Below are 21743 nucleotides of genomic sequence, written 5' to 3'. Positions count from 1 at the left end.
AAGAAGTGCAGTACAGATTTGCCAGAATGTTACCAGGGCTGCAAAGGTTAAATTATGAAGTGAATTGCATAAAAGGGATTTGTTTACCCTGGAATATAGAAAGTTGAGGTGATTTGAAGTTTATAGGATTTTGAGAAGAACTGATAGAGTAGAGAGAGAGAAAACAACTTTTTCTGCTGGTGGGGGAGGTCTAGGACAAGGGGACATAACTTAAAAGCCAGAGCTAAGCCATTCAGGAGAGAAGTTAGAAAACACTTCTTCGCACAAAGGGTGGTAAAATGGAAAACCCTCATGCAAAAAGCCATAGATGCTAGTTCAATTAGTTTTAAGATTGATTGGAGCCAAGGTAGGTAGGAGAAGTTAGGATGCAGATCTGCCATGATCTCTGAACGGCAGTACAAGCTTGAGGGGTTGAATGGCCTACTCCTGTTACTGTGTTCAAAGGTCAGAGTTTGGACTCGAGGCAAAATGAAATGCTTTTTTTTTTAGTTGGTAAAGCTAATGAGTCCAAGCAATTTGTGATATTTAAGTAACAAGGTGAAAGTAATTTTTTCCTTTTCAGTATAAAATTGAAAATATTTGAACTTTTTTTCCCTCCCTCACTTCCAGCGCAGTGCTTAGAAATTTTGTCGTCTGTTGTGCACGTTAAACTTTCCTTTTAACTATTCCTCTCAAAACATGTAATTAAAGTCTTTGGTTATGTTATTTAGATGAAGATTAGAATTCAAATAAAAACAAAGTGCTGGAAGTGTTTAGTAGTTCTGGCAGCATCTGTGTAGAGAGAAACAGACTTAACATTTCAGGTCTATGACCTTTCATCAGAGCAGGTTCTGATTTCAGCACTTTTAGTTTTTATTTCAGATTTCCAGCATCCACAGTGTTTTGCTTTATACTGGAATATAAATGTTCCTTTAAAATGAGAACATTTAATCTTTGATATATTCATCCTAGAAATCAGCATTTTGGTTGTACTGCATGTAACTTCAAATTGTCATGTGTTTGTCTCAGCTTGCATTCTCAATTAATTTCTTCCTTCTTTGGGGAGACCTGAGTTTAAATTGGAAATGTAATAGGAAGGCATAAGCATTCCATGAAATATGTGGCCACTTAATTGACGTGAAAATTGTTGCTGTCCTGGTATGCCAGTCTGGGTTACAGCATTTATAATTTAAAAGCATGGGTGCCAGCATCAGTTTCTGCTGGATTCAAGCTTCAATCACTCATAGCCTCAGAATAGTCAAAGGAGGAAGTTTGGCTCAATGCCGTGCACTAAACTACAATGTCATGACTTGATACTGATGACATTCTTATGTGATTTTTTTTTTTGGATTAGACAGATATTGCAATCTGTTTGCCAGATCCAGGATCCCTGAAAAATGTATTGGTGCGTATCTTCAATTCAAACCAGCATTCTTTCCAGAAATAAAAACTGAAAATGGCAGACAGCATCTTTGGAGAAAGAAACAGTTAACTTTTCAGGTTGATGACCTTTGATCAGCAAGCCTGTCTTGTGCACAAATAATGCTGTTCCACTCATTTTGAACCGGCTAGCCTCTAGAGCAGCTATTTAATTGAAGATTAACAGCAACATATGCACTGATGGTTCTGGTTCTTGTTCTTGAAGCTCAACGACTGGATTGCTGCATTTGGATATAAAAAAATCTTCTATGACTTTGGCATGTGTTCCTTTGCTACGCTCTCCACAACTGGTGGCTGGGCATTCAACAGTCTCCTATTCTCTGATACTTGCTCTGCTAACTCCTACACTTCTCTACCGGGCCCCCAACCTTTAAAAAAATAACTCAAAATCCATCTTTTTGATCAAGCTTTCAGTAACCTCTCCGAACCTTCTCTCAAAACCTCAACACCCACTACATTTGTCCTCTGAAATTCCTTCAGATGTCTTTCTATTGTGTATGCAGCAAATTATTGACTGAGAAAGTTTGGTTCTATTGTAGCCAAATAAAATTTTCTTATGGTGATAACTTTGGCAAGTTATTTATCAGAGAGAGACACAAGTTCTGCTTAGGTTGTCCTTGAATCATAGAATGGTTATAGTGCAAAAGGAGGCCATTTGGCCCATTGAGTCTGTGCCAGCTCTCTGCAAGCGCATTTTCGTTGTCCGCTGCCCTTGTAGCCTTGGGAATTTCTCCCTTCAGGTGCTTACCCAATTCCCTTTCGAGAGGCACGATTGAATCTGCCTCCACCACACTTACAAGCAGCGCATTTCAGATCATAACCTCTCACTGCATAAAAAGTTTTTCATGTCGCCACTGGTTCTTTTGCCAATCGCCTAAAATTGTTGCCCTCTGGTTCTTGACTGTTCCGCCAGTGGGAACAGTTTCTCTGTTCCTAATCTGTCTAGACGCCTCATGATTTTGAACACCTCTATCAAATCTCCTTAGCATTCTCTGCTCTTCTCTAAGACCCCAACTTCTCCAATCTATCCACATAACTGAAGTTCCTCATTGCTGGAGCCATTCTTGTAAATCTTTGCTGCATTTTCTCAAAGCCATCACATTCTTCCTAAAATCTGGTATCCAGAGTTCGATGCACTATTCCACCAGTTGAAACCAAACCAGTGTTTAAGAAAGGTGTTTGTATGCCCGATTTATAAAGTCCAAGCTCCCACATGCCTTTTCAACCACTTTCTCAACTTGCCCCTCCCACGTTCAATGACTTGTGCACATATACCCCAGATCTCTCTTCCTGCACCCCCTTTAGAATTGTAACCTTTAGTTTATATTGTCTCTCCTCGTTACTCCTACCAAAATGTATCACTTTGCATTAAACTTCATCAGCCAGGTGTCTGCCTATTCCACCAGCCTATGGCCTCCTGAAGTCTAACACTATCCTCCTCACAGTTCACTACACAGCCAAGTTTTGCGTCATCTGCAAGTATTGAAATTGTGCCCTGTGCACCCAAGTCTGTCGTTAACATCAGCAAACGCAGCCTTTCTTGATGTATAATGCCACCACTTGGCGGCATAGTACTAGCACATGCGCAAATGCAGCCTTTTCCACAGAAATGTCACTGCGACGTTTCAGGCAGCTGTCAAGATTCAAGATGGCGCTGCTCAATTTATCAGCACAAGTTCGACCTGAATATCCCCTCTGGCTGCCATCGCTGCCTCCATCCCACCCCCAACAGTCCCCCGTTCCCTCCTGCCATTGTGTTTCTCTTTGCCGCTCCCTCCTGTGCCCGTCTTCTCGCCGCTTGCTCCCCGCTGCCTTCCCTTAGCCACTTGCTCCCCGCTTTCCCCACCCCGTTCATTCCAGACACACCAACTAAGGTGGGGGATGCGGCCGGTGGGGAGGAGGGGAATGGAGAAAGCGGTGAGGGTGGGAGCATTCATACTGGCAGGCTGGCAAATGTTCACACACGTTAACGTCCGCAATTGCTCTGCGCATGGAGTCATTTTGATCAAGAAAAGCAGTGGACCTAGTACCAATCCCTGGGGAACACTGCTGTATACCTTCCTCAAGCCTGACGCACAGGTGGATGGTTGAACCCAATTTGATTTCTGTTGGTGCTGCCTCTGGAGATGTGGTGAAGTCCATTCTATGGACTATTCTCAGAATCATAATAGTTACAGCACAGAAGGAGGTCATTCAGCCCGTTGTGTCCGTGCTGGCTCTCTGCATGAGCAACTCTTTCACTGTCACTCCTTTCACTACTGTGATTTGCTTGATTGCTACACCTTTATTTATTTATTTAGAGATACAGCACAGAAACAGGCCCTTCGGCCCACCTAGTCTGTGCCGACCAACAACCACCCATTTATACTAATCCTACATTAATCCCATATTTCCTACCACATCCCCACCATTCTCCTACCACCTACCTACACTAGGGGCAATTTACAATAGCCATTTTACCTATCAACCTGCAAGTCTTTGGCTGTGGGAGGAAACCGGAGCACCTGGCAGAAACCCACGCGGTCACAGAGAACTTGCAAACTCCGCACAGGCAGTACCAGAACTGAACCCTGGTCGCTGGAGCTGTGAGGCTGTGGTGCTAACCACTGCGCCACTGTGCTGCCCTATCTTGTTTGCTACCAGCTCACTAACCAAACTTTGCAACAGGTTCCAGTTTCATTTTGATGCTCCTGAAATATTGTCAACTTGGTATTTCAACAGTAGACTTTAATAGTTATTTGGGCAAAGTTGCATAATTGATCACAATAAAGCAAATGACAAATTTAGAGTGCTTGAAAAGAGAGTGTGCGAGCAATACTAATGCATTTTATAAAAAGTCAAATACATTGACTCTCAAATTCAGAATGACATTTGGCAGATTTGATTTTGTTTTTTTGGTTGTTTTCCTTAGAACAGGAGAGGCTGAGGGGTGACTTAATTAAAGTGTAGAAAATTGAGGGGCCTAGATAGAGTAGACAGGAAGGACCTGTTTTCCTCTAGCAGAGAGGTCAATTACCAGGGGTACAGATTTAAGGTGAGATTGGTAGAAGAATTAAGAGGGGACATGAGGAAAAACTTTTTCACCCAGAGGGTGGTGAGTGTCTGGAATTCACTGCCCGGATTGGTGGTGGAGATAGAAACCTTCAGCTCATTTAAAAGGTACCTGGACCGGCACCAGAAGTGCTGTAACCTGCAAGGCTATGGACCAGGTGCTGGAAGGTGGGGTTAGACTGGGTGGTTAGTTTTTTTTCAGCTGGTGCAGACATGATTGGCCTCTTTCTGTGCCGCAATTTTTCTATGGTCCAGATCTTTAGTTTGAAGCAATCATGAAACCATCTGCTTCTGGATGCACAGCTATGTGAAAGACTCGATCACACATTTGATTTGACTTGTCTTTCTGAAGAGCATTGTAGTGCAGTGACAGAAGCAGATCCTTCAATCTTGGCACCAGCTAATCAGAGTAAGATTGACAGCAACCAAGGGCAAATAGCATACCCAACTCGAAGAACTGAATGGTCTACTCCTTTTACTATGTAAATAGCAGAAATCAATGACACTTGGGATTGTCCGACTTAACCTAGGAACATGATTGAAATCCTGATTATTTACTTTAAACTCTGACTTCCACCTTTGCATTGCTGGTAAGTAATTGCATTTTGGCAACACTCATACTGACATTGTCAAAGTGCAGGTGCCAGCTGGTAGTTTTTTTCACATGACTCTTGGCTGCTGATGAATGGTGGGTTCAGTTGCAGCTGAAAATGTTAGCAGTTGGAAAAAATGGGAACCATGCAGCTGGAACCTGATGAGAGAAATGCACTGGTCCACATTGAAAGATATAAATGAATTAGTCCATGTTGAAATACCAAGTCATGTTTGTGAATATTTGTCTACTTTTATGTCTGAATAGTTTTTGTCCCCCTTGCTCTTATGTTATTTTTGTATTTCATTATTCTTTGAGAGTTTCATTTTCTAGCTTTCCCCCCCACCCCCACAGCTTTTCTGCTGGTAGCAAATCTTTTCTCAACTAATGTGGACGTTTTTCCCCTCCTGTTTTTTTTTGAACTATTTGTTCCCTTCTCGTTTTTTTATCCCTCCCTCAATTTCTGTGTACGCAGGCTGGAAGCACCAAGTTGTTTTTGGACATGGGCCATCTCTCTAAGATTGATCTCTGCTTTCGCTCGTGTGCTCATTCGCTCTCTGCCTCAGACACATGGGGTGGAATTTTATCGGCCCTGCAAGGCCGGAATGTGTGGCATGCAGGGTGATATAATTAGGCGGGAGCCGTTTTTTCAGATTCCTAATGGGATTTTTTTTTTTTTACTGGAATTAAGTTGGCAGCGTGTTTGCGGTGTTCCGAGGTTTCACCCCGCACAGTGGTGGATTGCAGCTTTACATTCATTTACATGCCATAAATACTGCTAACCCTACACTTCCAATTAAGTCCTACCTGCCAGATTAAGCGAATGGCGAGCGCTATTCCCTTGCTACCCAGTTCACGTTTGTTTCAACATGGTGTGCAACAGTTGGCTTTTCGTAGTTCAGTCTAAGGTCGGTGTTTTTCTTTCTTAAACTCGGGCAAAACAAGCACCAACATAGGAATGGATGTTTGGCTCCAGGCTCGGCACCAGCAAGAGGGTGGTGTGAAGGCATGGGAGTGTGTACATGGAAGAGCGGGGAAAGTACTTGGGGACGACTGGGTGGGGTGATCGGCTGCATGGAGGAACGGGGAGGGTACTCTGAGGACAAGTTGGGGTGATTAGGTGCATGCAGGAGCAAGGGAGGGAGGAGCGGAACGTCCAGGCTATGTAGTGGTGGTTATTGTTGCTGAAGCTGGATGTGGACGGCTGTGGAAGTGATGGGCTGATTTGAACATTTAGTCAACAGATGGTCATGGGCCTAAAAGGAGTGCTGTCACCATTGGGGATCTGTAGAGTGAATTCAGGGTACTGGCTGGCAGAGGAAATGGTTACAGTCAGAGGGGGGAAAATAGATTCTGTGGGGGGAGGGAGGTCAAGGCTTAGGGTTGGGTATTCCACAACATCGTAGGGAGGGGTACGGGACTTGGCAATAATATTGAGGTGGATTTGAGGAGGATCAAGGGTCAGAGTCGGCATGTCGATGGTAATGGAGTAGGAACGGAGGGAGGGATGGCATGAATAAATTGATTCACACTGTCCAAGGTAATGGGGGATTTTCAGTGGTAACGGAGGGAAGGGTTAAAGTTACATTGGATGGGTCAAGGTTGATGCGTTCAGGCTGGAAGGTTGCAGGAGGAGGTTGGAAGGTGGGAGACTTCCCCTAAATTGGACATGCACCGTTTTCTGCAAATGATGATACAAGTCACATGGCCACTCAAGGATTGCAAGGAGAGTGGGAGGAGATAAATGTTAGGTGGGATTTCTACCTGGCTGTAATTCTAAGGCACATAAAAGTGAACTGCTCATTGACTCTAATTGTACATTAATGATTCAGATGTGAATATAGGAGGTATGATAAGTAAGTTCGCAGACGACGCGAAAATTGGTGGTGTTGTAAATCATCATCTTTGGCCTCCTTATCTCGAGAGACAATGGATACGCGCCTGGAGGTGGTCAGTGGTTTGTGAAGCAGCGCCTGGAGTGGCTATAAAGGCCAATTCTAGAGTGACAGGCTCTTCCACAGGTGCTGCGGAGAAATTTGTTTGTCGGGGCTGTTGCACAGTTGGCTCTCCCCTTGCGCCTCTGTCTTTTTTCCTGCCAACTACTCAGTCTCTTCGACTCGCCACATTTTAGCCCCGTCTTTATGGCTGCCCGCCAGCTCTGGCAAATGCTGGCAACTGACTCCCACGACTTGTGATCAATGTCACAGGATTTCATGTCGCGTTTGCAGACGTCTTTAAAGTGGAGACATGGACGGCCGGTGGGTCTGATACCAGTGGCGAGCTTGCTGTACAATGTGTCTTTGGGGATCCTGCCATCTTCCATGCAGCTCACATGGCCAAGCCATCTCAAGCGCCGCTGACTCAGTAGTGTGTACAAGCTGGGAATGTTGGCCGCCTCGAGGACTTCTGTGTTGGAGATAAGGTCCTGCCACCTGATGCTAAGTATTCTCCGGAGGCAGCGAAGATGGAATGAATTGAGACGTTGCTCTTGGCTGACATACGTTGTCCAGGCCTCGCTGCCATAGAGCAAGGTACTGAGGACACAGGCCTGATACACTCGGACTTTTGTGTTCCGTGTCAGTGCGCCATTTTCCCACACTCTCTTGGCCAGTCTGGACATAGCAGTGGAAGCCTTTCCCATGCGCTTGTTGAATTCTGCATTGAGAGACAGGTTACTGGTGATAGTTGAGCCTAGGTAGGTGAACTCTTGAACCACTTCCAGAGCGTGGTCGCCAATCTTGATGGATGGAGCATTTCTGACGTCCTGCCCCATGATGTTCGTTTTCTTGAGGCTGATGGTTAGGCCAAATTCATTGCAGGCAGCCGCAAACCTGTCGATGAGACTCTGCAGGCACTCTTCAGTGTGAGATGTTAAAGCAGCATCGTCAGCAAAGAGGAGTTCCCTGATGAGGACTTTCCGTACTTTAGACTTCGCTCTTAGACGGGCAAGGTTGAACAGCCTGTCCCCTGATCTTGTGTGGAGGAAAATTCCTTCTTCAGAGGACTTGAACGCATGTGAAAGCAGCAGGGAGAAGAAAATCCCAAAAAGTGTGGGTGCGAGAACACAGCCCTGTTTCATGCCACTCAGGATAGGAAAGGGCTCTGATGAGCCACCATGTTGAATTGTGCCTTTCATATTGTCATGGAATGAGGTGATGAAACTCAGTAGCTTTGGTGGGCATCCAATCTTTTCTAGTAGTCTGAAGAGACCATGTCTGCTGACGAGGTCAAAGGCTTTGGTGAGATCAATGAAAGCAATGTCGAGGGGCATCTGTTGTTCACAGCATTTCTCCTGTATCTGACGAAGGGAGAACAGCATGTCAACGGTCGATCTCTCTGCACGAAAGCCACACTGTGCCTCAGGGTAGACGCGCTCGGCCAGCTTCTGGAGCCTGTTCAGAGCGACTCGAGCAAAGACTTTCCCCACTATGCTGAGCAGGGAGATTCCATGGTAGTTGTTGCAGTCACCGCGGTCACCTTTGTTTTTATAGAGGGTGATGATATTGGCATCGCGCATGTCCTGGGGTACTGCTCCCTCGTCCCAGCACAGGCATAGCAGTTCATGTGCTGAGAGTATAGCAGGCTTGGCACTCTTGATTATTTCAGGGGTAATGCTGTCCTTCCCAGGGGCTTTTCCGCTGGCTAGAGAATCAATGGCATCACTGAGTTCCGATTTGGTTGGCTGTATGTCTAGCTCAACCATGACTGGTAGAGGCTGGGCTGCATTGAGGGCAGTCTCAGTGACAGCATTCTCCCTGGAGTACAGTTCTAGGTAGTGCTCAACCCAGCGGTCCATTTGTTTGTGTTGGTCAGTGATTATGTCCCCTGATTTAGATTTGAGGGGGGGCGATCTTCTTGATGGTTGGTCCAAGAGCGCTCTCCATTCCATCATGCATTCCTCTGATGTTTCCGGTGTCTGAGGCCAGCTGAATATGACTGCATAGGTGTTGCCAGTAGTCGTTTGCGCAGTGCCTGGCTGTTCTTTGTGCAGTGCTTCTGGCTGCTTTCAGTGCTGCGGATGTTAAATCGCTGGGGGCTTTCTTGTAGTTCAACAGTGCAATGCGCTGAGCGGTTATGACAGGTTCCAGCTCTTCATTATGAGATTGAAACCAGTCTGCATTTCTCTTCGCACTTTTGCCGTAGGTGGTCAAAGCTGACTCATAGATGGCATCTCTGATGTGGGCCCACTTGGTCTCAGCATCCCCTGTGGGAGTGTTTTGAAGGACTGTTTCAAGTGAATTTAGAAATTTTTGTAACAGCTGTGGGTGAGAAATTCTGCTCGTGTTGATGCGCGAGTGGCCCTTCTGCTTGGAATGATGCAACTTCTTTGGTCTGAGTCTAACCTTGCTGCACACCAGGGAGTGGTCGGTGTCGCAGTCCGCACTGTGGAAGCTGCGTGTGATTTGAACACTGTTTAAGGCGGCTCGCCTTGTGACAATGAGGTCTAGCTGGTGCCAACGATGCGATCTTGGGTGCCTCCATGAAACCTGATGACAGGGTTTAGTGTGAAAGAACGAGTTGGTGATGCAGAGGTTATGATGGGTACACAACTCAAGCAGTCTCTGCCCGTTCTCATTCATCCTTCCAACGCCATAGGGCCCAAGGCAGGAGGGCCATGAATCATGGTCAGCCCCAACCCTGGCATTAAAGTACCCCAGCAGGAATAGGTGTTCTGTGTTGGGGATGCTGCTAATGATATGGAGTTCCTCGTAGAACTGATCTTTAGCTTCAGGTGGGGAGCAGAGTGTTGGAGCATAGATGCTGAGTAGGTGTACTGGGCCAGAGGTGGTGAGCAGTTGGATGGACAGTATGCGTTCCGAGCCATTTGAGGGAGGCTCTATCATGCTGACCAAGGAGTTTCTGATGGCGAAGCCCACTCCATGCTGTCTTGGTTCTTCAGGATCCCTGCCCTGCCAGAAGAAGGTTTAGTCTTGCTCTGCTAGAGATCCACTCGCGGGGAGGCGAGTCTCCTGAAGTGCTGCAATGTCTACATTGAGTCTACTGAGCTCGTTGTTAATGATGGCGGTCTTCCGAGAATCGTTGATTTGTGTAAGGTCTTCCAACAGGCCAGGACACACAGTTCTGATCCAGCTTGCAAAGCCCCTCCTCCCACCGGCACCATCCTACACCTGTGTCGGGGCCCTAACAACCCCACTGCCTTGTGGACGTCTCAGGAGAGACCAAGGCTAAAGGAGTAAACCCTAACAGATAATCCGGAGCGGAACCCCGTAGACGGTTATGTGTCACCTTTGGCATGTTTCCGGCAGTTCCTGCAGCCATACTGGTGCCAAACGTCGTGCCCTGCACTCCTTTGGACCCCACCAGAAAGGCCGAGAGGTGGGTTTTGACGACTGGGCAACTCTCAACCTCCATAAATTTGCCCAGGCATGCGCCATGGAGAGGTCACTCCATAGTTGCCTCACAGCAACTGAAACAACATGGAAGGCAGCAGTTACGGGTTATAAGTCCAGATAAATTGGGGTAGAAACTGGGCGCCACGGGTTGCCTTTGTCGGTGGGAGAGGTCATTGCACCTCACTGGACAGCTACCGCCCACCTCAAACCGGGCAGCCCCTGGTCAATAAGGTTCTGTCCCGCCACAGTCTACCTGCTTCAATGGGTACTTGGAGCTCAGGGTCATTGCCCGAAAGGTGGACTGATAAACCGCACCAAACAACACGAAAAAAGGAAAGCAGGTACCAGCCCTTCGCTTTGCAAGCTGGAACGTTGTAAATAGTGAGGAGGGAAACCTTAGATTACAGGACGATATAGATGGACTGGTAAGATGGGCGGAGCAGTGCAAATGGAATTTAATCCTGAGAAGTGTGAGGTGATGCATTTTGGGAGGACTAACAAGGCAAGGGAGTATACAATGGATGGTTGGACCCTAGGAAGTACAGAAGGTCAGAGGGCCCTTGGTATACTTGTCCATAGATCACTGAAAGCAGCAGCACAGGTAGATAAGGTGGTTAGGAAGGCACTTGGGATATTTGCCTTAATAAGCCGAGGCATAGAATATAAGAACAGGGAGGTTATGATGGAGCTGTATTAAACGCTAGTTAGGCCATAGTTGGAGTACTGTGTACAGTTATGGGCACCACACTGTATGAAGGATGTGATTGCACTGAAGAAGGTGCAGAGGGGATTCACCAGGATGTTGTCTGGGCTGGAGCATTTCAGCTACGAAAAGAGACTGAAAAGGCTAGGGTTGTTTTCCTTGGAACAGAGAAGGATGAGGGGGAACATGATTGAGGTATACAAAATTATGAGGGGCATTGAGAGGTTAGATAGGAAGCGACTTTCCCTCTTCGTGGAGGGGTCAATAACCAGGGGACATAGATTTAAGGTAAAGGGAAGGAGGTTTAGAGGGGATTTGAGGAAATTTTTTTTCCCCCAGAGGGTGGTTGGAATCTGGAATGCACTGCCTGAAGGGGTGGTAGAGGCAGGAAGCCTCACAACATTTAAGAAGTATTTAGATGAGCACTTGAAACATCATAGCATACAAGGCTACGGGCCAAGTGCTGGAGAATGGGATTAGAATAGTTCGGTGCTTGATGGCCAGCACAGACACGATGGGCTGAAGGGCCTGTTTCTGTGCTGGAAAACTCTGACTTGATGGTTCAGCTGACTGGCAACAGGGGGCTGAATTGGAACACTCCGCTTATTTCAATTTTTTTAAAAAGCGAGTGACATTGTTCTCATACTACCACGGGAAGAAGAGCAGAGGAAACAATTGAGGAGGGCTCTTTTCCCTCGACGCCTGATGCCTGAATGCCAGCAACAGACAGAACAAGAAGGTGAGGATGCTCTGAATGATAACATCCAGGAATGGCATTGTTGAAGGGCATCAGAGATGACCAATGTCCTCCTTCGACATGCCAATGATTTTTACTACACTTTCTTGTCGATGCGGATAGTTAGCAAGGTCTGTGGCCTTCGGCACCATCGCTAGGTTCCCTAGAGTGCAAGGGATGATCCACTGTACTCATGTGGCCATTCGAGTTCCCTGGGACCAGCCTTCTGTCTTTGTGAATTGCACAGGCTTCCACTCTTTTAAACATTCAACTGGTTTGTGACCACAAAAGAAGAATCGTGCATGTTTGTGCACATTTCCCAGGGAGCTGTCATGACTCATGCATTTTGAGGAACTCGCAGCTGCCAGTAGTTTTCGATGAACCAGCCAAAGTAGACGGCTGGATCCTGGGTGAGAAGGGTTACCCCCTTGGTACATGGTTGACACCAGTGCGGCATCCCCAATGTGCAGCTGAAGAGAGGTACAATGTTGCTCGTGCGTCCACCAGAACCATCATCGAACACACCGTTGTTATGCTGAAAATGCACTTCCGCTACCTTGACTGGTTTGGAGGAACTCTTCAGTACATGCCATTAAGGGTCTCGTGAATAATTTGCTGTGCCTTGCACAACCTTGCAATTAGATGTGGCAACACTCTGCAGGCAGAGGAACAGGAGGGACACCAGTTCTACTCCGATGAGGATGACTGAAGGTGTGGAGGAGGACAACAATGCCAACGATGCCGTTATAGTTGTAAGGGCCATGGAGAGACATGCAAGGGACATCAATGCAAACCTCAGCCAACATTAAGCCATTTCATAAAGGAACGTTGGTAGGAGGAAATAAAAATTCTCCCAAGTATGTTCACATACGCCTGAGGACTTATTCAGTGCTGCAATCAAAAAGAAGGGATCTGCTGACAACAGCACATGAACCCTGCAGTGGAGATGTGTCTGACAGCGTGAATGCTATCAACTTCATTAAAAGAGACCTGCATTTCCATTGGAAAAATTGTCCTGCATCAAGGCATTAACCCGCATACATAAGAAGCAGATCAAATCTTGTCAGGGCTACGATGGAACCAAAACACACCAATGCAAGGAAAGTAAGGGTGTGCTGTGGACCCACAAATGTAAGACATGTTGGGAGCGAAAAAATGAAAAATCTGCAAACGTCACACAGCCATCATTGAAAACTCAAGGCCCAAATAGCAATGACAAATGGATGATGCACACTTTCTGAAATGCTTTGCAAGCATCAATGCGTTCCTGCCATAGGTCTCCAATTTCCTTTTCATCTGAAACAAAGCAAATGATTTACAAGAGTGCGTCAAATATTAAAGTAAATAAAGATATATTTAAAATTCTGAAATATGCTCACAGTATTTACAGCACCCGTGCCACCTTCATGCTCAACTGTTTTTCCATTTTTTTACCACTACGTCTAGGTGCTACCCTGACGTTAGCAGCTGAGGTGGAGGCAGTCTGCTCAGTGCACTGCCCCATTGCTGTGGATGATGGTGGCGGGTGTCCTCTGGAGGAATGGAACCTTGATGGCTCCATCCTATTGGGGGTCTATAGCACTGATGCATGTTGGAGGTAAGGGGGTCAGTGTCGGGTGAGAGGGCGAGACGCCACTTACCCTGGGGGTTTCCTGAGAGGAGGCCCCGGGGCAGCTGGCATGCACTTGTCCTCCACCTGGGTGCATGATGGCCCTGGCCTGCTTCCATGAGGGGAAGAAGCACCTGTACGGAGGTCCAGGTTCCTCGTTCTCCCTCTCTCATAAACTCTGCTGCCTGGAGCCCATGGCTACAGCGACGGAGTGCTGGTTAGAGTAGATCTGGCTCGAGTGCTCAACCAGACTCTCCATGGAGCTCGCCAAACTCTCGACTGAGGAAACCATACACTCATATCCCTTGGTCATGGTAGATGTCATGGGTTGCATGGACTCCTCCATGGCACGCGCAAAGCCACGCATGACCTCAGGCATCCCTGACATATTTTCCACATGGCTTTGCTGCACATCCAGCAGACTTCCCGTAGCAACAAACGAGAGGGTCGTCATGAGCATGGGGCTGAGCAGGGGCCTGGTCCCCAGCAGTCCTCTGATTGTCAGGGGACCCAGCTGGCGCATGCTCCCTCAACTGCTGGGACGTGTCTGTGTTGTGCACACCAGATTGTGACCCAGATTCTAATTTTAAAACCCCTGTGGATGTATCTGTGTTGGCACAGGTGGAAGAAGAGGCAGGTGATGGTGCACTGTCTGGGGCATTGGCTTCATCTTCCTCCCCAGAGGAGTCGTCTCAGGCTTTGCAGCATTCAGCAACTCGAGTGCGGGCACCTGCAGTGGAAGCACAAAGAGGCACGTTAAGCATCAGCTGAACAAGTTCACATGCTTTCCTTTGTGCATGTACAGCTGAAGGTGACACTTCATCCTTGCAATTTGAGGATCCTGTCTCGCCAGCTGCAATTTCCTTGCCTCCCTCCCCTCTCGCAATTTCTGCAGTCCCCTCCTCAGCCGATGTCAGGACTCTGATGTCTGGGACATCTTCTCCTGTCTTAGCACACTCGTGCTCTTTGTAGGTACATTTATTCTGCAGGATACAGTGCAGACTTGATGACATGTCAAAAGATGAATCACGGCTATTGTAAACATGCATCGACATTACTCATTCAGGGCTGGCTTTCGCACAACGCATCCAAGCACATCAATGCCAATCGTCAAATTCGCACACAATCAGTAAGTGTGTGGCACCAAGGCTGCTCACACATTCCAACTGCATGCTTTGTCTGCCCTGTGTCTTAAAAAGCCAGGGAGAAGAACAATAGAACAGCTTCACCAAGACCACTTATCCTCGCCTATCTGAGCAAGTCATTGATGCGCTTGTGACACTGCATCCAGATTCTGCGTATCACCCCACAATTTGAAACGTCCTCTTGCTACCTCCATCCAGGCCACTATGGTCAGGCAGGGAGCATCTTCTCACTCCATCTGCAGGGAAGAGGACCTCACGCATTTCGTTGACGGTCTGGAGTAGAACCTGCAGGGAAGCATCACTGAACTGTGGGGCAGGGCGCTGCCTGACATTTTCTTTGCTCTTGCTGCAGTGAAAAAAAGGTGATGAGAGTTGGTGCTGTGTTAAATTTAAGGAAGGAAAGAGCAGTTATAAATAAATAAAAGATTTAATTTTGGTAATTCTAAATACACTTATATAACACAAAGGCTGCTGCTCCTTTAGGCTTGAAACAAAATTCTTTAAGCTGTGGCAATCATGGTGCTTGAACCAGTGACAGTGGGTTCCATCAATGAAAGGCAGCCCCTGCCGTATGATTGCATGTGTCTCCCATGCCCGTTGCTGCACCGTTTGTTTATAAAATCGCGTGGGATACGGGAAAAATGGCAGAAGTGTAAGTTAAGCCAACTTCTGGTCCCATTGTCGGCAAATGCATGGAATTCAAAGTATTCTGTGATCTGAGAACGCCTCTTTTGCACAAGATTCCCATGAGGAGCTCAGTCCCCGTAAAAGCTGAGCTGGCAGTGGTGTCACCTCGTAAGCACCTTTTTATATGAGGTTTTCAGGCAAAACTAGGTAATTTTGAGCCATCTGTTTACAAACCATACAGTTGTAAGATGGGCCATGTATATTATTTTCTCCTTAGTCCCCTCCCCTCAATTTCCTAATCTCAAGAGAAATGTTTTTTCTCAAGCAAGCTGAATTGTATCTAGGTGGCTGTTTTCCAAGTGTACATGACAGAAACTAGGGAGCTGGTTACTATTTTCCTACAGGTGTTGGATGACCTAGGGAAACCAAAGGAAAATTGAAGAGTTAAATAACTTCAAAAATGGGATGGTATTGTTTTATGTATATTAAACGGTATGGTGAGGCTGTGTTCATATTCAGTAGCACAGCATAGAGGATTATGGGTTTGTGCCTGCACAACCTAAACATGGTGAAAAGGTGAGAAAATAAGTGCTGAGAATAGATTGTGGATTATTTGGATGTCGGTGACCATTTTTTCTAGTGGATGAAACGCCGTTTGTGCTTTATTCCTAATGGGCAATTCTCTTTCTTTCTTGGTAGGTCTCAGTTGAAATGGACCTGTCAAATTTAAGTGCACAGCCATATGAATTTCACAACAAGGAGTACCTCCATCATTAACATGGATTTTCTGAAATGCAACCGACTTTTACATAACAGTTCCAGATATTAGTAAGATAAGTGGAAAAGTTTCAGTTGTAATGATGACTACCTCACACATGAATGGACATGTTGCAGAGGGATCAGATAATGAGGCTAAGAACATAGACCTTTCATCTCATGATGAGCTACCAAGACACAGAGAAATGGCAGTGGATTGCCCTGATGACTTGGGTTCACGAACCATGCCTGTTCGTCGAAGTGCTCAGTTGGAGAGAATTCGCCAGCAACAGGATGATATGCGTCGTAGACGAGAAGAGGAGGGAAAGAAGCAGGAGTTTGACCTTAATTCTTCTATTCGACTGAAAAAGCTAGCACAAGTTCAGCCTAAAGTGGGCATTGATAACCCTACATTTGAGGACATTTTAGAGGGACCCAGCAATGCAGTTAAAGTTCTAGGTATGTAAGAGGACAAAATGTGTGAAGAAGTCATTTTTTGGCTTCTGAATAAAATGTGTATTATTTGTAATGGGATATTATTTTGCTGCAAAAAGATATGCTGTTGAAGCTTTTCGTCTTGCACTCATCAGGACAGATGCAAGAGTGCCAAATTTCAACGGGAGCAGCAATCTATACTGCATGAGAAAAGGATGCTGATTGGTTGGCAAGTAGACTCTGGTTGAGGCGTTGCCATGGAGAATGCACCAGGGAACTATTGTCCCTCATGCTCTCAAAAAAGGCGCAAATCCTGGACATGTTCCTTTTGCCTGGAGAGGACAGGTACCTGCATATGACTATATGTAGCTTCTAGCTAGCGAAACTGAGCCACATTGTGAGCCGACTGATAATCTTAGAGGTTATGTAATTCTTAGCACACTCGGGATTGTTCAAATGTTGTCCGATCACAGAATCACCCACAACATTGGACGTTGTATTCTGAATTTTGCATGCACAGACTGATTGAATACGATTAATACTCTGCCTATTGTGAACAGCTGAAGGGCCGTGCTGTTTGATACTATCTGCCATTTAGTGCAGGTACGTGGACCGTATGTCCCAATGACTAGTGCCTTTTTTAATTAAACAAAAGCATGAGCGATAATCGTTGCTTGGTGCATTCTCCATGGCAATGACCAATCAGTCGACTTGCCAACCAGTCAGCACCCTTTTCTCATGCAGTATAAATTGTTGCTCTCTTTTGAAATATGGCATTCTTGCATCTGTCCTGATAAGTGCAAGACGAAAAGCTTCAACACCATGCCCCATTTTCCAGCAATACTCAAGCTCCTGTACCACTGAGCGGCTATTTGAATATTTTTCTGAAGAATCAGTATTTGTCTAGACTTGCTTGACATTTTAAGTTTTACTATTTTCTCTACTTCATGAGATTTGTGTGGGTAAAAGATTGACAAATCTGAATGATTGAAGTAACATTTTATAATTGAGTGTCACGGCACAGCAGGTAATATACTGTAAATTGGAAATGTTTGCAGATTTATCTTGCATCTTATGAAAATGAGACCATTGTGTTTATTTCACATCACAACGGTCAAAGGTAACTCGGTGCAAAGTTTAAAACACTCAATTTACAGTAGAGAAATGTAATTAAAATTTTGGCTTAAGTGCTATAATTTCCTTTTTAATGCAGAGCTGTACATTTGTGAACAGGTATTGTAAGACTACAGTAGAAGGCACTTGGGCCCAAGTCTGTGCTAGTACTCGCTCCTTAACTATTAACTATTCTCATTCTGTTTTCCTACTTTACTCCTGTAATATTTTGAGTGTTTATCTAATTTCCTCTTAAATATCATGATTAACTCAGCTTCAAGAAACATTTGGGGCAAAGTACTGCATGTCCTAATAACACTTTTTTTCTTTCTAACCTCTGCCGTTATGACTTGCGTGCTGATCCTGAATTCAGGTCCCTTTTGCTACTGACTTCCAAAGATGATCTCTGATTCAGACTAGTTCTTTAATTCTGAAAGTAATTTGCCCCATCTCAGTAGTTGCTATAATCTGTTGAAATAGTACCTCCTGTCTGATTTTTCAGTTCTCTTCATGTTGTTCGATTTGTGATGTGATGAATTGTCACGCAATGGCCAACCATTTTTTTAGCAGCTTGTCCATTTTATGGGAACTATTTGAAGTAATTGTCTTCAGCTTTTTTAAGCATACTAATAATGAAAATACAGTATGTTTTATCATAGTTTTGTAAAAGGGAAATTGTGTTTGACTAATTTATTAGACTTCTTTAAGGAAGTAACAAACAACATGGATAAAGGGGAACCTATAGATGTAGTTGGATTTCCAGAAGGCATTTGACAAGGTGCCACATCAAAGGTTACTACACAGAAGATCCCATGGTATAGGAGGTAACATTAGCCTGGATAGAGGATTGGTTAGTGAACAGGAAACAGTAGGCATAAAGGGGTCGTTTTCAGGTTGGCAAGTTGTAACTAGTGGAGTACCACAGGGGCCTCAACTATTCACAATCTATATCAATGACTTGGATGAAGGGACAGAATGTATGGTTGCTAAATTTACTGATGACACAAAGATGGGTAGGAGAGTAAGTTGTGAAGAGGACATAGGAGTCTGCAAAGGGATACAGATAGGTTAATTGAGTGGGCAAAGATTTGACAGATGCAGTATAATGTGGGAAAGTGTAAACTCGCCAACTTTGGCCAGAAGAATAGAAAAGCAATATATTTAAATGGAGAGAGATTGCAGAACTGAGATGCAGAGGGATCTGCGTACGCTAGTATATGAAACACAAAAGTTAGTATGCAGTTACAGCAAGTGATAAAGAAGGCAAATGCAATGTTGTCGTTTATTGCAAGGGGAATGGAATATAAAAGTAGAGATGTTGTGCTACAGTTGTATAGGGCATTAGTGAGACCACATCTGGAGTATCGTGTACAGTTTTGATCTCACTTAAAGGATGTAATTGCATTGGAAGCAGTTCAGAGAAGGTTCACTCGACTGATTCCTGGGATGAGAGGGTTATCTTAGAGGAAAGGCTGGGTCTGTATCCATTGGAGTTTAGTAGGATGAGGGGTGATCTTGTATGTTTCAATAAGATCCTGAGCGAACTTGACAGGGTCGATGTTGAAAGGATATTTCCCCTTGTGGGTGGGACTAAAACTAGAGGGCACTGATTAAAAGTAAGGGGTCTCCAATTTAAGATAGATGAAAGATTTTTGTGTCGTGAGTCTGGAACACTCTCTTCCCTGGACAGCAGTGGAGGCAGGGTCATTGAATGTTTTAAAGGCAGAGATGGACAGTTTCTTGACAAACAAGGGAGTAAAGGGTGTTGTGGGTAGGCAGGAAACTGAAGTTGTTTCCACAAACAAATCAGCCATGATATAGAATGGCGGAGCAGGCTTGAGGGCCCAAATGGCCTACTCCTGCTCCTAGTTCTAATGTATGTATCATTTTAAACATTGATGAACAGAAACTTTGATATTCCATTGAAATTTGTAAAAGCTTAGACAAGATGTTGAAAGTTTACGACAAATTGTGTTTCGAATTTTGAAATATGATGTTCCTTGTGTTAAATTGTAATATGCAACAATGTTAGTCCGTTGAAATATATATGTTAATTTCATTTATGCTGATTATTATGAAGAACTTGATTACCAGGTAGTACATTATGTTTCACCCCGACATCATCCTCAAAAGAAAATATCCTGAACTAGAGGCCTGCTTTAGGTCGGGGAAAAAGAACCCAACCGAACCACAGGATCGTTCTCTCCGCGACACCCTGGTCCACTCCTCCATTACCCCCACCACCTCGTCCCCGTCCCAGGGCACCTTCCCTTGCAATCGCAGGAGGTGTAATACCTGCCCATTTACCTCCTCTCTCCTCACTATCCCAGGCCCCAAACACTCCTTTCAGGTGAAGCAGCGATTTACTTGTACTACTTTCAATGTAGTATACTGTATTCGCTGCTCACAGTGTGGTCTCCTCTACATTGGGGAGACCAAGCGCAGACTGGGTGACCGCTTTGCAGAACATCTCCGCTCAGTCCGCAAGCAGGACCCTGAGCTTCCGGTTGCTTGCCATTTCAACACTCTCCCCTGCTGTCATGCTCACATCTCTGTCCTGGGATTGCTGCAGTGTTCCAGTGAACATCAACGCAAGCTCGAGGAACAGCATCTCATCTACCGATTAGGCACACTACAGCCTGCCGGACTGAACATTGAGTTCAATAATTTCAGAGCATGACAGCCCCCCATTTTACTTTCATTTTTAGTTGTTTTTTCTTTTTTTTTTACATTCCTTTTTACATTTTTTACAATCTTTTTTTGCATTTATTTACTTTCATAGTTTGTTCAGTTTGCTTACCCACTGTTTTTTTCAGGTTGTTTTTCTTCAGGTTTGCACTTGCTGCTGTTCAATATTCAGTATATTCACACCTAATCTGTACTAATGCTTTGTCTTTCAACACACCATTAACATATTGTTTGCCTTTGCTCCGTGACCTTTTTGTCAGCGATGTGGCCTGGTCCAATCTGCACCTTCTCCTTTGTTATCTCTTGCCCAACCCCCACCTCACTTGTTTATAATCTGTGACTTTTCTAATATTTGTCAGTTCCGAAGAAGGGTCACTGACCCGAAACGTTAACTCTGCTTCTCTTTCCACAGATGCTGCCAGACCTGCTGAGTGAATCCAGCATTTCTTGTTTTTGTCACAGCGGACCTGAGCCCGGCCCGGCACAAGTCCCTCCAGTTTTGCCCCGAGTCCAACCCGACCCGAACCCGCCACTACCCGACCTGACCATCGCTTTCCTTAACTTCCCACTGAGCTGCAGCGCGTGCGCGATGACGTCACTATGACGTCATCGCGCACTGCGCAGACTCCGCTTTGTCCCGGACTCCCAGCTCATGGAGGTTTTCTTTTATTTCAATACTTACTGACAGAGCACTTGTGTGTGTCCGACTTGGCCCAACCCGAACCCGACACGTCGTCAGGTCCTGTCGGGTTCGGGTTGGGTAGCAGGCATCTATCCTGAACTCCTCTGTCCCCATGAAGCAATACCCCATCTCCAACCTCCTGAAGTCTTTTGAACATGTTGTCGCCTCTCAGTTCCATGCCCCTTTTGTCCTGCGCAGTGTGGGTTGAATGTCTTCAGCCAGCTTCTACCCAACCCAAAACACTGAAATGGCCCTAATGAGCAGTTCAAACGATATTCTGTAATCATGACTTTGGTGATTTATCCCTCATTGAACCCTCTGCAGCATTTGAAGTGACCTACCACACCATCCTCTTCCAGCTCCATGAGATTGCCTTCGCTTGGTTCCACCCTTTCTTGATTGCTCAACAACCTGTGATGATAATCAATGGTTTCTCTTCCCACCCTTACACTGCCTTGTCAGTCTTCCAGTGATCTGTCCTTGGACCCCTATTTGTCCTCATTTAGATACTGCCTGTTTGTGACATCATCCTGAAACCATGGAGTCAGTTCCACAGAGATGCTGATGACACCTAGCTCTACCTCTCCACCAACACTCTTAATCCGTCTGCTGTCATGCTGCTTGTGTATCATTCCTCCATTGGGAAAGCCAAATCCATTATCTGTGGACCCTGAGTGCATTCCTCGCCCAAATCCAATCACAGCCTGAACCAGATGGTTCACAACTTTGGCGTTCTCTTTGACCCAAGCTAAACTTTCACTGCATATTCTCTCCATCTACTTCCACACTACTTGGCCCGCCTCTGTCCCTATTTCAGTATACCTACCACTGAA

The 21743-nt window shown here is 45.5% G+C and overlaps 1 protein-coding gene across 2 annotated transcripts in view; it reads left to right on the top strand.

The window, feature by feature from the left end:
- The window catches only part of LOC137373898 (protein PALS1-like), a 144757-nt gene that overhangs the window by 45772 nt on the left and 77242 nt on the right, over positions 1–21743 (top strand). For both annotated transcript variants that reach the window (XM_068039440.1, XM_068039441.1), the window contains exon 2: positions 15936–16451. In XM_068039440.1, coding sequence (XP_067895541.1) covers positions 16094–16451 — 358 coding nt within the window. In that variant the 5' untranslated portion in view covers positions 15936–16093. The remainder of the gene's footprint in view (positions 1–15935; positions 16452–21743) is intronic.

The sequence above is a fragment of the Heterodontus francisci genome, chromosome 9 (assembly GCF_036365525.1).
Source record: "Heterodontus francisci isolate sHetFra1 chromosome 9, sHetFra1.hap1, whole genome shotgun sequence".
NCBI classification, from domain to species: Eukaryota; Metazoa; Chordata; class Chondrichthyes; order Heterodontiformes; family Heterodontidae; genus Heterodontus; species Heterodontus francisci.
The sequence above is the reverse complement of the archived record's forward strand: the minus strand, read 5'-3'. Positions and strand labels throughout refer to the sequence as shown.